The sequence below is a fragment of the Anolis sagrei genome, chromosome 11, assembly GCF_037176765.1.
Source record: "Anolis sagrei isolate rAnoSag1 chromosome 11, rAnoSag1.mat, whole genome shotgun sequence".
NCBI lineage: Eukaryota > Metazoa > Chordata > Lepidosauria > Squamata > Dactyloidae > Anolis > Anolis sagrei.
The window spans coordinates 32,753,391-32,771,715 of record NC_090031.1 but is presented as its reverse complement, the minus strand read 5'-3'; the positions used below and the strand labels follow the sequence as shown (position 1 = coordinate 32,771,715).

At 43.3% G+C, this 18,325-nt stretch overlaps 2 protein-coding genes across 2 annotated transcripts in view; one reads left to right on the top strand and one right to left on the bottom strand.

Moving 5' to 3' along the window:
* Nucleotides 1-1,652, top strand: part of RFC2 (replication factor C subunit 2) — a 16,321-nt gene extending 14,669 nt beyond the window's left edge. The window contains exons 10-11 of the mRNA XM_067472160.1: nt 987-1,100; nt 1,365-1,652. Of these exons, the coding sequence (XP_067328261.1) occupies nt 987-1,100; nt 1,365-1,475 (225 nt within the window). The 3' untranslated portion in view covers nt 1,476-1,652. The remainder of the gene's footprint in view (nt 1-986; nt 1,101-1,364) is intronic.
* A 2,306-nt stretch (nt 1,653-3,958) lies between these two features.
* LAT2 (linker for activation of T cells family member 2) lies at nt 3,959-12,577 on the bottom strand. The gene is made up of 9 exons (XM_067472158.1): nt 12,209-12,577; nt 12,027-12,066; nt 11,710-11,834; nt 9,721-9,751; nt 9,538-9,596; nt 8,141-8,197; nt 7,724-7,792; nt 6,080-6,135; nt 3,959-4,425 (listed from the first exon to the last, which is right to left on the bottom strand). The coding sequence occupies exons 1-9, from the start codon at nt 12,294-12,296 to the stop codon at nt 4,396-4,398; spliced, it is 555 nt and encodes a 184-aa protein (XP_067328259.1). The 5' UTR covers nt 12,297-12,577; the 3' UTR covers nt 3,959-4,395.
* Nucleotides 12,578-18,325: the final 5,748 nt, after the last annotated feature.

Below are 18,325 nucleotides of genomic sequence, written 5' to 3'. Positions count from 1 at the left end.
GGACCCCAAAGGCCATCTAGTCCAACCTCATTTCCGTGAAGCAGGAATACCCAAAGCCCTCCCGACAGATAGTCGTCCAGCCTCTGAATCCTAGAGTTGGAAGAGACCCCAAAGGCCATCCAGTCCAACCCCATTTCTGCGAGGCAGGAATACCCAAAGTCCTCCCGACAGATACTCATCCAGTCACTGAATCCTAGAGTTAGAAGAGACTCCAAAGGCCATCCCGTCCAACCCCATTTATGCAAGGCAGGAATATTTATTTATTTACAGCATTTATATGCCGCCCTTCTCACCCCAAAGGGGACTCAGAGCGGCTCACGATATACATATACATATACATATACATACATACATATATATATATATATATATGCATACATATATATATACATATATATATACACACTCACACAAAATATATTATATTAGCATAGTACAATATCAGTATTAAATATTACTATATTGTACCCATATCAGGAAGTCATGGGAGGAGGCATGATTTCATGTCTATATTAGAAGGCCAAGGGGATTTTCCAACAATTCTGGTCAACGTCAGTAATTGAGGCAAGTCCTAGGTAAGCTTTCTGAAGGAATTCCAGTTCCATGTCTTTGGTTCATGGCCTCACCATTACTACACCGTTACAACGAGAGTGACTGGTCTTGCAAAACCTTCCTATAGTGCTGAGGCTTATTAAATATGTTGTTTTGTGGGTGAGCAGATGGCCACTACTGGGCGGCATATGTTCTGTAGCAGAAACTAGAGCTGATGGGGTCTGTCCAATGCCACTTTCTGAATCAGCACCCCAGATCACCAAACCAAATCTAAAGGTGACCAAAAATTGATTCGTAACCCTTTTGGTACTAATGTTGGAGAATGGTCCCTGGTCAAAAAAAAGGTTGGGAACCACTGGTCTAATGGGACCACTGATAATCATAACATCCCAAACTACAGCTGAACGATGGGTTTGTATCCTTACGTTATCCAGATCCTGGCCCATTTATGGAAGCTGGGCTACTCCCCCGAAGACATCATCGGCAACATTTTCAGGGTGTGCAAAACCTTCCAAATGGCTGAGTATCTGAAGCTGGAATTCATTAAGGTGGGTGTTCATAAGGGGAAAGGGGGTCAGAAATAACATTGGGTTTGGCCCCGTAAATGAGAGAATTTACTTGATGCACAGAAGTCTTTATTTATTATACTTAAGATCAGCGTGAACCTCTTTTTTGCAACAAAAACACACAAGGAAACCAGATCTGGAGGATTTTGTGGCATGTCAGGATGGACGCGGCCGACAGGTCTTGACACCCGAGTCCCGCAGTTCCGCATCTCCTGATGTCTTCTTTCTCTTCTTCTGTTTGGCTAGGAGATTGGCTACACGCACATGAAGATCGCGGAAGGGGTGAATTCGCTCTTGCAAATGGCGGGACTCCTGGCCCGGCTCTGTCAAAAGACCGCTGCCCCGAGCGCAAGCTGAGAGGCCAAAGCCCGTCCCAAATGTGGGAGGGAAGGGATCCTACAGGGATCTGACTCCTGGGACATGTTTTGGGTGGGCGAGACAGCTGCCAGAACCTGTCTCATATTCTCCCGCATTGATAGATTCCATAAAATGCCCCTCCCCCCCAAAAAAATAAAGTGCGATACAAATACAGTAGAGTCTCGCTTATCCGACCTTTGCTTATCCGACCTTTGCTTATCCGACTTTCCGTCTTATCCGTCGCTCCCCCTTTTCTCCAGCATTTCCCCTTTAATTAAAGGAGCACTCCCCTATTCTCTCTCCATTCCCAATGAGTGAAGAAGGCAAGACAATAGGAGCCTAGTGTCTAGATCTAGGGAAGTCATGCTCCCCATGCTCTATTCCGCTTTGGTTAGACCACTTTACCTGGAATATTGTGTCCAATTCTGGGCACCACAATTCAAGAGAGATATTGACAAGCTGGAATGTGTCCAGAGACTAAAATGATCAAGGGTCTGGAGAACAAGCCCTATGAGGAGCGGCTTAAGGAGCTGGGCATGTTTAGCCTGAAGAAGAGACGGATGAGAGGAGATATGATAGCCATGTAGAAATATGTGAGAGGAAGCCACAGGGAGGAGGAGGGAGCAAGCTCGTTTTCTGCTTCCTTGGAGACTAGGACGCGGAACAATGGCTTCAAACTACAAGAGAGGAGATTCCATCTGAACATTAGGAAGAACTTCCTGACTGTGAGAGCCGTTCAGCAGTGGAACTCTCTGCCCCGGAGTGTGGTGGAGGCTCCTTCTTTGGAAGCTTTTAAACAGATGCTAGATGGCCATCTGTCAGGGGTGATTTGAATGCAATATTCCTGCTTCTTGGCAGAATGGGGTTGGACTGGATGACCCACGAGGTGTCTTCCAACTCTTTGATTCTATGATTCTACAAGGAGGAGGAGGAGGAAAGAAAGGAGGAAAAGAGGCAGGACCGGAAGCGGAAGCATCCTTCCTCCTTTCCTCTGTGATTTCCACGCTCCTCTTCCACATCTGGGCACTTCCTGCTGGGCCCATCAGGTCCTGGGGCATTGCCTTGCCTTAACTCTTTAACACTTTGAATCTAGGTGTCGGACGAGACTCCGTATTATCCGACATTTTTGTTTATCTTCTTTCTGTCCACATCATAAAAGTGAAAATATGTATGTGTGTGTGTGGCTGGGGTGTCCACTTACACAGACAAGCTTCCTCCACAAACAGCTACTCTGGAGATTCCAAAGTCCCTCCCTCCAATGACTTTGCTGGTGATAATGAGCCGTGCCAATGTCCTCCACCAACACCATCTTGCCCACCACCCAAGTGAAGGCTTTCATCCTAGATTTTATGTGTTTCCTCCACCACAGGCACCCCAGTGCTTCTTACGCTCTCCATTGGTGGATTTTGCATTACCCTGCCCATAACCCTGGCAGTGCTGGGGCCTCAACCCAGCAGCTTTTAAACTGCCTTGCCTTCAGGGAAGGAAGGGAGGAGAATCGGCTCCAAAACAGCTCTGCGACTATTATGTGAGGAACACAAATAATACCAGTTTTGCCACCCAAGAAATGAGGCGTGTGACTATTTTGCAGTAGCGAATGAAATATGGGATATATAGAACTGCTTAAGAGACGCATAATTTATCAGCTTCCTGCGGCTCTGCGACTATTACGCAGGGAACACAAATAATACCAATTTTGCCACCCAAGAAATGAGGGGCATGACTATTTTGCAGCAGTGGGTGAAATACGGGATATATAACATTGCTTAAGATACATGTCGTGATGTATCAGCTTGCTGTGGATCTGCAACTATTACGTGAGGAACACAAATAATACCAATTTTCCCACCCAATAAATGAGGCGTGTGACTATTTCGCAGCAGCGGATGAAATACGGGATACATAGAATTGCTTAAATTACACGTTGTGATGTATCAGCTTGCTGCGGCTCTGTGACTATTACACGAGGAACACAAATAATACCAATTTTGCCACCCAAGAAATGATTTTCTTGGGTGGCAAAATTGGTATTATTTGTGTTCCTCGCGTAATAGTCGCAGAGCCGCAGCAAGGAGCGTGACTATTTTGCAGCAGCAGATGAAATATGGGCTATATAGAATTGCTTAAGATACACGTCGTGATGTATCAGCTTGCTGCGGCTCTGCGACTATTACGCGAGGAACACAAATAATACCAATTTTCCTATCCAAGAAATGAGGGGCATGACTATTTTGCAGCAGCGGATGAAATACAGGATACATAGAATTGTTTAAGATACACTTTGTGATGTATCAGCTCGCTGCGGCTCTGCAACTATTATGCGAGGAACACAAATAATACCAATTTTGCCACCCAATAAATGAGGGGCATGACTATTTTGCAGCAGCGGATGAAATACGGGATACATAGAATTGCTTAAATTACACGTCGTGATGTATCAGCTTGCTGCGGCTCTGCGACTATTACACGAGGAACACAATACCAATTTTCCCACCCAAGAAGTGAGGGGCATGACTATTTTGCAGCAGTGGATGAAATACTGGATATATAGAACTGCTTAAATTACACGTGATGTATCAGCTTGCTGCGGCTCTGCGACTATTACGCGAGGAACACAAATAATACCAATTTTCCCACCCAAGAAATTAGGGGCATGACTATTTTGCAGCAGCGGTTGAAAGAAGGGATATATAGAACTGCTTAAGATACACGTCGTGATTTATCAGCTTTGCTGTGATGCGTAGCCTGACCCAAAAAGAAATAAGCTTAACATGCTGAGGTGCGGAATTTGGAGAGAGAGAAATGCAGGGCCTAAAACATTTCCTGCTCATGCTTTGGCAGGTATTTTACTCCGTTTTGTTGCTGGTTGTGATTGTCTTTTTGCTTGGAGCCTGACGTCAGTCATAGAAGGTCTGGGATCCTATGAAGGAGGGTCCTTCAGGCAGGAAACCTAAAGGGGAAGATTGGAGAGAGGAGAGTGTCACACACCGACGAGAGACTCTAACAGAGTCTGCCTCACTACTTTACGGTGTTCCCTCACTACTTCGCGGTTCGCTTTTCACGAACTCGCTGTTTCGCGGGGTTTTTTTTAACCTAGTATGATGGGAGTTGTAGTTCACCCACAATATTATGCACTTAGTACCATTAAAAATTGACTTTTTCAAATAACTCAGGCAACACTTGGTGCCCACGCTAATACAGTGTTCCCTCACTTATCGCGGGTGTTACGTTTCAGGACCACTCACAAAAAGTGAAAATCCGCGAATCTGCAAAAAGCGAATCGCGAAGTAGCGAGGGAACACTGCAATACGTAATATAATAATAATATTGTTGTTGTTGTTCATTCGTTCAGTCGTCTCCGACTCTTCGTGACCTCATGGACCAGCCCACGCCAGAGCTCCCTGTCGGCCGTCACCACCCCCAGCTCCTTCAAGGTCATTATTATTATTATTATTATTATTATTATTATCTATATAAATAAAAATGTAATGTTTGTTTGTGGGATTAACATAACTCAAAAACCACTGGGGGAATTGACACGAAATTTGGACGCAAGACACCTAACAGTCCAACGAGTGTCCATCACCCTAAACACACACACACATACACAAAACCCCAGTGGAACAGACTTAAAACCCCCCAAAAATACACCATATATACATATACACATACACTCATATACATATACACATGCACACATTCATATATGTATATTCACAAACACACACAAATATACACACATATATACACATGAACACACAAATATACATATATACGCACATATACATATACACATATGCATGCACACATGCATATGTGTATTGATGTGTATATACATATACACATCAATACACATATACGCACAAATATACATATAAAGCACACAGATATACACAATTGCACGTACACATACAAATATATGCACACATATATACACCCATATATATGTGCGTATATATGTATGTGTGTGTGTGTATGTGTATATATATATATATATATATACACATACATACATACATACATACATACATACACACAGTGTATGTGTGTAGTGTATGTGTGTGTGTATATATATATGTATATGTGTTTGCATATATATATATATATACACACACACACACACCCCGTGTGTGTGTGTGTATATATATATATACAGTATATGCGCAAACACATATACACACACACACAAACTACATACACAGACTGGGCCACAGCAACGCGTGGTAAGGGACAGCTAGTAGTAGTAGTAGTAGTAATAATAATAATAATAATAATAATAATAATAATAGTCCTAGACGCTTGGGAAATGTTCGACTTGTGATTTTATGATACGGAATCCAGCATATAGATCTCGTTGGCTGTGACATACTGTGCTTTTGTGTCAATAATAATAATAATAATAGAAGGTCTGTAGCCTTTCCTGCCAAAGTGTGCTGGGTCCTCATCAAACCGCAAATCCCAAAACTCCACAATATGGAGCCATGGTGTCACACTGCATTAGTTCTACACTGTCGATGCGCCATTAGCCTCGAGGGGAAAGCCATCCGAATCCAAACGAACACTACCCCAATGGGAAGAAGAGGAAGAGGCATCTGGGTACAAACCTTGGGTTTTGGGGCCGCATTTATGTAATCTGGCTCATCGTCAGAGGAACAGCTTTCTGGGCAGAGGGAGAAGAAAAAAAACATTCACAAACATAGGAAATCAAGGATTCATCCTCTATTGTATGGCTAGCTGTGCCTGCCACGCGTTGCTGTGGCCAACCTTCCCTCCCTCTTTCTCTCCTTTCCCTCCTTCCTTCGCTCCCTCTTTTCTTCCTCCCTCCCTTTTTTTGTTCTTTCCTTCTCCCTTTTTCTTTTCCTTCCCTTTCTCTCCTTTCTTCCTTCTCTACCTCTTTCCTTCCTTCGCTTTTTGCTTCCATCCATTCTTGTCTTTCCTTCTTTCTTTCCCTCCCTCTCTCTCCTTTCTTCCTTCTCTACCTCTTTCCTTCCTTTCTTTTTTTCTTACCTTCTCTTCCTTCTCTACCTCTCTTTCTTTCCCCCTTTTCCTTCCCTTTCTCTCCTTTCTTCCTTCTCTATCTCTTTCCCTCCTTTGCTTTTTGCTTCCATCCATACTTCTGTCTTTCCTTCTTTCCTTCTCTCCCACTTCCTCTCCTTTCTTTCTTCTCTACCACTTTCCTTCCTTTCTTTTCTTACCTTCTCTTCCTTCCTTCTCTACCTCTTTCTTTCCTTCCCCCTTTTCTTTTCATCCCTCTATTTCTCCTTTCTTCCTTCTCTAGCTCTTCCCTTCCTTCCTTTGCTCTTTGCTTCCATGCTTCCTCCCCTTTTTTTTCTTTCCTTCTCGCCTTCCTTCCTTCTCTACCTTTTTCCTTCCCCCTTTTTCTTTTCCTCCCCTTTCTTCCTTCATTCGCTTTTTGCTTCCATCCATACTTCCATCTTTCCTTCCTTCCCACTTTCTCTCCTTTCTTTCTTCTCTACCTCTTTCCTTCCTTTCCTTTTTTCGTACCTCCTCTTCCTTCTCTACCTCTTTCTTTCCTTCCCCCTTTTCTTTTCATCCCTCTTTCTCCTTTCTTCCTTCTTTACCTCTTTCCTTCCCCCTTTTTCTTCCTTCTCTACCTCTTTCCTTCCTTCGCTTTTTGCTTCCATCCATAATTCTGTCTTTCCTTCCTTCCCTCTTTCTCCCTTCTCTACCTCTTTCCTTTTTTCTTACGTTCTCTTCGTTCCTTCTCTACTTCTTTCTTTCCTTCCCCCCTTTTTCTTTTCATCCCTTTTTTCTCCCTTCTTCCTTCTCTACCTCTTTCCTTCCTTCCTTTGCTTTTTGCTTCCATCCATACTTCTGTCTTTCCTTCTTTCCTTCCCTCCCTCTTTCTTTCCTTCCCTCCCTTCTCTACCTCTTTCTTTCCTTCTCCCCTTTTTCTTTTCATTCCTCTTTTTCTTCCTTCTCTACCTCTTTCCTTCCTTTGCTCTTTGCTTCCATGCTTCCTTCTCTCTTTCCTTCTTTCTTTTACTCCCTCTTTCTGTCCTTCCTTCCTCTCGTTGGTTTTTGAGTTCTGTAAATCCCACAAACGAACATTACATTTTTATTTATATAGATTCTGTGAAATCTTCCCAGCGTGACCGTAACAGAATCCCACACCACGGAGCATTGGTGGCGACAGTGGTGTCAAACTGCATTACTTCCACAGTGTAGATGCACGCTTAAAGCCTCACAACGGTGTTTTGCACCAGACTTTGCAAAGTGACACTTACCCGCGGCCTGAGCGTATTTCCATAACTGGACGACAGTGCTGTTCTCGTAGACGTCTGCGTTGACCAAGACTGCAGAGAAGAAAAACAAATCCCTTTGTGTGTGTGTTGGATAGTATCACAAAGGACGACCACCTCACCCGCTTCATAGGAAATCTGCTACCAAACAGGAGCTTTTTTGTTGAGTTTCAGGGCCAGAAAAACATGTCGAAAACAAGAATGGTCTACCTCAGGGGAGCTTGCTCTCTCCATCAATATTTAACATTTACACAAATGACTAGCCACTGCCAGAAGGGACAGAGAGTTTCATCTATGCTGATGATTGTGCCATCACTGCTCAAGCAGGGAATTTTGAGATGTTTGAACAGAAGCTCCCCGAAGCTTTAGGTGCTCTACTGCATTCCCCTATAGAGGACTCACCGGATGCGTTGCTTCCGAACGGCCCGACCACGTTTTGATAGGAGTGGTTATCATCGTCTGAGAGGGGAGAGGAGAGCCTGAGATTTCAACATAACAGACCACAAAGGCAGGAGTCTTCCCTGTTTGGGTATCTGCGTTTCGTTGCATAACACTTCCTGCCTTGCAATAATAGCACCTCCATTACTTTGGGTGGCAAAATTGATATTTTTGTGTTCTTCACATAATAGTCGCAGAGCTATTTGAAGCTGATTTCCCCCCTCCCTTCCTTCCTTCTCTGAAGGCAAGGCAGTGTAGAAAAACAATAATGATATGGAGATCTCTGGAGCTTTGCTCTTCCTTCTGTCCCTCCTTTCCTTCTATCTCTCTCCCTTCTATCGTTTGTTCTTTCTCCTTTCTTCCTTCTCTCCTTCCTCCTTTCTTTCTCTTCTTCCTTCTTTATCTCTCTCCTTCCTTCTTTCTCCTTCCTTCCTTTATTGTCTTCCTTTCTTCTTTCTCTCCTTCCTTCCTTCTTTATCTCTCTCTTTCCTTTGTCTCCTTCTTTCTTTTTTCTCTCCTCTTTATCCCTCTCTTCCATTCTCTCCTTCCTTCCTTATCTCTCTCCTCCCTTCTTTCTCCTTCCTCCCTTCTTTCTCTTTCCTTCCTTTCTTCCTTGTCTCCTTCCTTTCTTCTTTCTCTCCTTCCTTCTCTCCTTCCGTCCTTCTCTCCATTATTTCTCCCTTCCTTCTTCCTTCCTTCCTTCCTTCCTTCCTTCCTTCCTTCCTTCTCTCCTTCCTTTTCTCCTTCCTTCCTTCCTTCTTTGTCTCCTTCTTTTCTTCTTTCTCTCCTTCCTTCCTTTTCTCTCCTTCCTTTTTTCTTCTTCCTTCCTTCTTTGTCTCCTTCCTTTCTTCTTTCTCTCCTTCCTTCCTTCCTTCCTTCTCTCCTTCATTATTTCTCCCTTCCTTCCTTCCTTTTCTCTCGTTCCTTCTTTCTCTCTCTCCTTCCTTCCTTCTTTCTCCTTTCTTCTTTCTCTCCTTCCTTCTCTCCTTCCTTATTTCTCCCTCCCTCCCTTCTTTCTTTCCCTCTTTCTCTCCTTCCTTCCTTCCTTTTCCCCTTCCTTGCCATTGCCGTTCCATGAGACCGAGAGAATGTGACCTGCCTTATTATGGCTGAATGCCCAGTCGTATGTATATTTGCATTGTGGGATAAGACCACTTGGGCAGAGAGAGGCCAAAGACCTTGTGAAAGCTTTGCTCCCAGGATTCCATTGTGGTTAAAGGGGCATCAAACTGCATTAATTCTACAATGTAGATGCACTGGGAATCTCTCTTCCTGCCAATCAAAGCCTGATCTCCTCTGTCCAATCTATCCTCAGTTCCGGATTGAATATTCAAAACAGAGCATATTTCTGGTCATCTTACCACTTGAAGCACTTAAAAATTTTCTGCAGTTGTAATAATGAGCGGCAGGAAGTGGCTCGCTAGAAGAAGGAAATGGGAAAGACAAGGAAAGTGTCACGGCGAGGGGGTTAGTCGGGACAACAACTCCCAGAATCCCCTACCGAGGAAGGGAAGGACCAAACACTACAACTCCCCAGGACTTACATGTAAGCAGGGTCCTGCTCCATTTGCATCCCTGAAAGAGAAACGAAGTTATTAGATTATAGATCATGCATTTGATTTGCTTAGAAAGGATCAGCTCCAGGTCTCTAGGGACGGATACGGGCAATGTATAGATAGAAATGTATAGATAGAAAGGATTAGCTCCAGGCCTCTATGTACACAGCACTCAGATGCAGCCACAAGAGGGCAGTATAAAGATAGAAAGGATTAGCTCCCTGTACCCAGTGCTCAGATGCAGCCACAAGATGGCAGTGTAAAGATAGACAGGATTAGTTCCAGGACTCAATGTATGCAGTGCTCAGATGCAGCCACAAGAGGGCAGTGTATTGATAGAAAGGATTAGCTCCAGGTCTCTATGTATGCAGTGCTCAGATGCAGCCACAAGAAGGCAGTGTATAGATAGAAAGGATTAGTTCCAGGACTCAATGTACGCAGTGCTCAAATGCAGCCGCAAGAGGGCAGTGTATAAATAGAAGGGATTAGCTCCGGGCATCTATGTATGCAGTGCTCAGATGCAGCCGCAAGAGGGCAGTGTATAAATAGAAGGGATTAGCTCCAGGCCTCTATGTATGCAGTGCTCAGATGCAGCCGCAAGAGGGCAGTGTATAAATAGAAGGGATTAGCTCCGGGCATCTATGTATGCAGTGCTCAGATGCAGCCGCAAGAGGGCAGTGTATAAATAGAAGGGATTAGCTCCAGGCCTCTATGTATGCAGTGCTCAGATGCAGCCGCAAGAGGGCAGTGTATAAATAGAAGGGATTAGCTCCGGGCATCTATGTATGCAGTGCTCAGATGCAGCCGCAAGAGGGCAGTGTATAAATAGAAGGGATTAGCTCCAGGCCTCTATGTATGCAGTGCTCAGATGCAGCCGCAAGAGGGCAGTGTATAAATAGAAGGGATTAGCTCCGGGCATCTATGTATGCAGTGCTCAGATGCAGCCGCAAGAGGGCAGTGTATAAATAGAAGGGATTAGCTCCGGGCATCTATGTATGCAGTGCTCAGATGCAGCCGCAAGAGGGCAGTGTAGAGATAGAAAGGATTAGCTCCAGGCCTCTATGTATGCAGTGCTCAAATGCAGCCGCAAGAGGGCAGTGTATAAATAGAAGGGATTAACTCCGGGCATCTATGTATGCAGTGCTCAGATGCAGCCGCAAGAGGGCAGTGTAGAGATAGAAAGAATTAGCTCCAGGCCTCTATGTATGCAGTGCTCAGATTCAGCCACAAGAAGGCAGTGTATAAATAGAGAGGATTAGCTCCAGGCCTCTATGTATGCAGTGCTCAGATGCAGCCGCAAGAGGGCAGTGTATAAATAGAAGGGATTAGCTCCAGACATCTATGTATGCAATGCTCAGATGCAGCCACAAGAGGGCAGTGTATAGATAGAAAGGATTAGCTCCAGGCCTCTATGTACGCAGTGCTCAGATGCAGCCACAAGAGGGCAGTGTATAGATAGAAAGGATTAGCTCCAGGCCTCTATGTATGCAGTGCTCAGATGCAGCCACAAGAGGGCAGTGTATAGATAGAAAGGATTAGCTCCAGGCCTCTATGTATGCAGTGCTCAGATGCAGCCACAAGAGGGCAGTGTATAGATAGAAAGGATTAGCTCCAGGCCTCTATGTATGCAGTGCTCAGATGCAGCCACAAGAGGGCAGTGTATAGATAGAAAGGATTAGCTCCAGGCCTCTATGTATGCAGTGCTCAGATGCAGCCACAAGAGGGCAGTGGATAAATAGAAAGGATTAGCTCCAGGACTCTATGTATGCAGTGCTCAGATGCAGCCACAAGAGGACAGTGTATAGATAGAAAGGATTAGCTATAGGCCTCTATGTATGCAGTGCTCAAATGCATCTACAAGAGGGCAGTGGATAAATAGAAAGGATTAGCTACTGGATTCTAGGGATGTGTGCTGTGTTCGTGTGCAGCCACAAGAGGGCAATATATATATAGAGAGAGAGAAAAGAGTATACTTACTGGAGCAGCAGTGTTCCACCTCGAATCCTGACTGGTCTTTGGGTCTCAGAGAGCAAGATTGCCTCTGAGAATGTGAAGAGAGCCTCTCCCTCACATCTGGGGTTGTGTAGTCTGCTGCAGCACATCTGGGAGGAAATGGGGAGGGCTTCTTTAAGCGACAGGAGTGGGTTCGCCTACACACTGTCGAGTGGAGTTTTATGCTCCTCGAGCTGCTATGGCTCAAGGCTATGGGCTCTTGGGAGTTGTAGTTTGGCAGAGGAAGGCAAAAGCCTTGTAAAACTCCCATCGCACCCCAAATATTCAGGTCAACTACTTACGGATTCCTCTGAACATCCAAGCTTGCCTTCCGCTTGTTCTCTGATGGCAGAGATGAGAAAACCAAACTCAAGATGGTATATAGAAGATGTGGCAAAACAATAACAAAGCATGGAGTATTTCAGGTGTAGAAATACTAGTCAAGAAGATGATGGGAGACCGTGTCGAAGGTGCAAAGCCTTACCTGCCCGTTGGCACTTCATGCACATGCTCAGAAGGGCCCCCAAAAGCATCAAGGAGAAGGCGCCCCAAATCAGCTCCACTTGGCTCATTGCTGGGCCTTGCTTCTGTTAGGGAAAATTATCCTAAAGTATTGCAGAGCACCCAAAAACATAAACAGGATATTCAATGGTATATTCAATGGTGTGACCATTGTGTGATGAAATGCGGGACTTACATTTCAAAATAGTCTCAAGAAAAGCCCACATAGGACTTTTATTTCATTACTGATAGGAGAAAACAACTGACACGTGGTATCTGTTGTCAGAACAAAAACCATAGTGTTACATAGTGTAATAAGTGCAACCATTATGTGATGAAATGCAAGACTTACATTTCGAAATAGTCTCTAGAAAAGCCCTCATAGGACTTTTATTTGATTACAGACAGGAGAAAACAACTGACACATGGTATCTGTTGTCAGAACAAAAACCATAGTGTTACATAGTGTAATAAGTGCGACCATTATGTGATGAAATGCGGGACATTTCAAAATAGTCTCAAGAAAAGCCCACATAGGACTTTTATTTGATTACAGATAGGAGAAAACAACTGATACATGGCATCTGTTGTCAGAACAGAAATCATAGTGTTACATAGTGTAATAAGTGCGACCATTATGTGATGAAATGTGGGACTTACATTTCAAAACAGGCTCAAGAAAAACCCGCATATTACTTTTATTTGATTACAGATAGGAGAAAACAACTGACACATGGTATCTGTTGTCAGAACAAAAATAATAGTGTTACATAGTGTAATAAGTGCGACTGTTATGTGATGAAATGCAGGACTTACATTTCAAAATAGTCTCAAGAAAAACCCACATAGGACTTTTATTTGATTACAGATAGGAGAAAACAACTGATACGTGGTATCTGTTGTCAGAACAAAAACCATAGTGTTACATAGTGTAATAAGTGCGACCATTATGTGATGAAATGCGGGACTTACATTTCAAAATAGTCTCAAAAAAAGCCCACATAGGACTTTTATTTGATTACAGATAGGAGAAAACAACTGACACATGGTATCTGTTGTCAGAACAAAAACCATAGTGTTACATAGTGTACTAAGTGCGACCATTATGTGATGAAATGTGGGACTTACATTTCAAAATAGTCTCTAGAAAACCCGCATAGGACTTTTATTTGATTACAGATAGGAGAAAACAACTGACACATGGTATCTGTTGTCAGAACAAAAACCATAGTGTTACATAGTGTACTAAGTGCGACCATTATGTGATGAAATGCGGGACTTACATTTCAAAATAGTCTCTAGAAAAGCCCGCATAGGACTTTTATTTGATTACAGATAGGAGAAAACAACTGACACATGGTATCTGTTGTCAGAACAAAAACCATAGTGTTACATAGTGTACTAAGTGCGACCATTATGTGATGAAATGCGGGACTTACATTTCAAAATAGTCTCTAGAAAACCCGCATAGGACTTTTATTTGATTACAGATAGGAGAAAACAACTGACACATGGTATCTGTTGTCAGAACAAAAACCATAGTGTTACATAGTGTACTAAGTGCGACCATTATGTGATGAAATGCGGGACTTACATTTCAAAATAGTCTCTAGAAAAGCCCGCATAGGACTTTTATTTGATTACAGATAGGAGAAAACAACTGACACATGGTATCTGTTGTCAGAACAAAAACCATAGTGTTACATAGTGTACTAAGTGCGACCATTATGTGATGAAATGTGGGACTTACATTTCAAAATAGTCTCTAGAAAACCCGCATAGGACTTTTATTTGATTACAGATAGGAGAAAACAACTGATACATGGCATCTGTTGTCAGAACAGAAATCATAGTGTTACATAGTGTAATAAGTGCGACCATTATGTGATGAAATGTGGGACTTACATTTCAAAACAGGCTCAAGAAAAACCCGCATATTACTTTTATTTGATTACAGATAGGAGAAAACAACTGACACATGGTATCTGTTGTCAGAACAAAAATAATAGTGTTACATAGTGTAATAAGTGCGACTGTTATGTGATGAAATGCAGGACTTACATTTCAAAATAGTCTCAAGAAAAACCCACATAGGACTTTTATTTGATTACAGATAGGAGAAAACAACTGATACGTGGTATCTGTTGTCAGAACAAAAACCATAGTGTTACATAGTGTAATAAGTGCGACCATTATGTGATGAAATGCGGGACTTACATTTCAAAATAGTCTCAAAAAAAGCCCACATAGGACTTTTATTTGATTACAGATAGGAGAAAACAACTGACACATGGTATCTGTTGTCAGAACAAAAACCATAGTGTTACATGCGACCATTATGTGATGAAATGCGGGACTTACATTTCAAAATCGTCTCAAGAAAAGCCTCCACAGGACTCTTTGTTTACAAATAGGAGCAAACAACTGACACATGGTATCTGTTGTCAGAACAGAAATCATAGTGTTACATAGTGTAATAAGTGCGACCATTATGTGATGAAATGCGGGACATTTCAAAATAGTCTCAAGAAAAGCCGACATAGGACTTTTATTTGATTACAGATAGGAGAAAACAACTGACGCATGGTATCTGTTGTCAGAACAAAAATAATAGTGTTACATAGTGTAATAAGTGCGACCATTATGTGATGAAATGCAAAATTGTCTCAAGAAAAGCCCCCATAGCACACTAATTTTTTATAGATAGGAGAAAACAACTGACATATGGCATCCGTTGTCAGAACGGTGCACCGGTATTGTCAAAGGTCCTACATGCAAACTCTCATGAAGGAAAGGAGCTGTATGTGGGTTCCAAAAACCATTCCTCTAATGTCTATGTATTGTCAAAACGCTTCTTAGAATCTTGTGGACATGTTTTCTCTCACTTCCTGTGGCCTCAGCCCTGTTCTTAGCTCAGAGTCATTTGCACAAAAGACAGGCTCTCCCTGCCTTTAATTCTGCCTTCTTTTTCAGCTATCCTCAAGCTTCGTAAACTGTGCACTGTAATTGCAATGGGATCCTGGGAGTTGTAGTTTGCCCTTACTGACAGGGAAGGCCAAAGACTTTGTGAAATAACAACTCGGAGGATTTCATAGAGTGGGAGGCAAGGCCGTTCAAGTGGTGCCAAACTGCATTAAACCTGCAGTGGAGATGCGACCATTATGTGATGAAATGCAGAGCGTTGATCTCAAATGCAGCTCTTTGACCACATCTTTTCCATGTCTTTTGCTGTGGCAATTTGAAGGAAAAGGAGTCACGAGACAATGGTGCATCAAGCGAGGGATGGAAAGCATGGCTCAGAGACCAGTTCTCCTCCACTCTGGATAGTAGTCACCCTGGCGTCTTATGACCAGAGGAACACTCAGGAAAGGAAGGCCGAGGAGGGAGAGGAATCCAGCCCTTGGACGGAAGGGAAATCCACTCTTGGAAGAGTGATCACGGGGGAAAAGGGTCTCCACTGAAGATTCATCCCCAGAGGGGGGAGGGTCCTTGGGGTCTCTTCCAACCTCAGGATTCTATGATAGATAGATAGATAGATAGATAGATAGATAGATAGATAGATAGATAAGAGGGGTTGGACTAGATGGCCCTTGGGGTCCCTTCTCATGTCAGGATTATATGATTGGTTGATAAAGAGGAGCTGAACTAGATTGCTCTTGGAGTCCTTTCTAACGTCAGGATTATATGATAGATAGATAGATAGATAGATAGATAGATATAGGGGTTGGACTAGATGGCCCTTGGGGTCACTTACGTCAGGATTACACAATTGATTGATTGATTGATTGATTGATTAAGAGGGGCTAGACTAGATTGCCTTGGGGTCCTTTCTAACGTCAGGATTATATGATAGATAGATAGACAGATAAACAGATAGATAGATACAAAGAAGGAAAGACAGATAGATAAGGGGTTGGACTAGATGGCCCTTGGGGTCCCTTCTCACGTCAGGATTACATGATTGATTGAAAGAAAGAAAGAAAGATAAGGGATTGGAAGATAGACAGATAGATAAGGGATTGGACTAGATGGCCCTTGGGGTCCTTTCCCACATCAGGATTACATGATTGATTGATTGATTGATTGATTGATTGATTGATAAGAGGGGTTGGACTAGATTGCCCTTGGGGTCCCTTCTAACATCAGGATTATTAGATAGATAGATAGATAGATAGATAGATAGATAGGGATTGGACTAGATGGCCCTTGGGGTCCCTTCTCACGTCAGGATCACGATTGATTGATTGATTGATTGATTGATTGATTGATAAGAGGGGCTGGACTAGATTGCCCTTGGGGTCCTTTCTAACATCAGGATTATATGATTGATAGAAAGAAAGAAACAAAGAAGGAAAGACAGATAGATAAGGGGCTGGACTAGATTGCCCTTGGGGTCCCTTCTAACGCCAGGATTATATGATTGAAAGAAAGATAGACAGATAAGGGGTTAAACTAGATGGCCCTTGGGGTCCCTTCTCATGTCAGGATTATATGATTGATTGATTGATTGATTGATTGATTGATTGATAAGAGGGACTAGACTAGATTGTCCTTGGGGTCCTTTCTAATGTCAGGATTATATGACTGAAAGAAAGAAAGAAAGAAAGAAAGAAAGAAAGAAAAGGCCCTTGGAGTCCCTTCTCATGTCAGGATTACATGATTGATTGATTGATTGATTGGTTGATAAGAGGGGCTGGACTAGATTGCCCTTGGGGTCCTTCCTAACATCAGGATTAAGAAAGAAAGAGAGAGAAACGAGGGGCTGGACTAGATGGCCTTTGGGGTCCCTTCTAACATCAGGATTATTTGATTGATTGATTGATTGATAAGAGGGGCTGGACTAGATTGCCCTTGGGGTCCCTTTAAACTTCAGGATTATATGATTGATTGATTGGATTGATAAGAGGGGTTGGACTAGATGGCCCATGGGGTCCCTTCTAACTTCAAGATTATATGATTGATTGATATACATAGATAGATAGATAGATAGATAGATAGATAGATAGACAGACAGATAGAGGCTGCCACAGAGAGATAGACAAATAGAGAAATAGATAAGATAAGAGGGGTTGGACTAGATGGCTGTTGGGATCCCTTCTAACTTCAGGATTATTTGATTGATTGATTGATTGACAGGCTGACAGAGAGATAGAGAAATAGAGAAGATAGACAGGAGGGGTTGGACTAGATGGCTGTTGGGGTCCCTTCTTAACTTCAGGACTGCTTGATTGATTGATAGACAGGCTGACAGAGAGATAGAGAAATAGAGAAGATAGATAGGAAGGGTTGGACTAGATGGCTGTTGGGGTCCCTTGTAACTTCAGGATTATTTGATTGATTGGTTGATTGATTGATTGATTGATTGATAAGAGGGGTTGGACTAGATGGCCCTTGTGATCCCTTCTAACATCAGGATTATATGATAGAAAGATAGATAGATAGATAGATGGATAGTGTGGATGGATGGATGGATGAATAGATGGATAGATAGATATACATAGATAGGGATAGATATTTGGATGGATGGATGGATGGATGGAGACTGTAGATGGATGAATGGATGGACAAACAGACAGGATGGATGGACAGCTAGGCAGATAAGATGGATAGACGGACAGATGGAGTTACACTCGATGTCCCTGTTCTGACATCCAAACCAATTAACTCAGTGCTTCTCAACCTGGGGTCCCCAAATGTTTTGGGACTACAACTCCCAGAAATCCCAGCCAGTTTACCAGCTGTTAGGATTTCTGGGAGTTGAAGGCCAAAAACATCTGGGGACCCCAAGTGAGAACCACTGAATTAACTGAAGAGTCAACCGACAGTCTCTCTCTGGTCCTGCTTTGGGTGCAAATGAGAGGGCTGGAGAAGGTGAATTGGGGCAAGGTCTCCATACCTTTGGGTTCAGGTGTGCCTCTGGGCCCCACGCCGCCTGCAGCTCTGGGTCTGGCTCTGCCTCCAAGCGCCGTCCATTCGCTCTCGTTGCGCAGAGGCAGCCAGACCACAAGTGCGGCCGCTTGCGCAGAGACGGAGAGCAGGTCCCCGCTGGTTTCCTGTCTCCCAATGAGTCACGGAACCTGACATCCGCTCCTCAGGCCAA

What these genes read in the sequence shown, in the direction of transcription:
- LAT2 (XM_067472158.1), bottom strand. Translation starts at nt 12,296, where the DNA reads ATGAGCCAAGTGGAGCTGATTTGGGGCGCCTTCTCCTTGATGCTTTTG. An exon ending in ATTTTTAAGTGCTTCAAGTG is followed by an intron (nt 8,198 to 9,537) that starts GTAAGATGACCA and finishes CTCCCCTCTCAG; the next exon opens with ACGATGATAACCACTCCTAT. An exon ending in GTTCGGAAGCAACGCATCCG is followed by an intron (nt 7,793 to 8,140) that starts GTGAGTCCTCTA and finishes TCTTCTCTGCAG; the next exon opens with TCTTGGTCAACGCAGACGTC.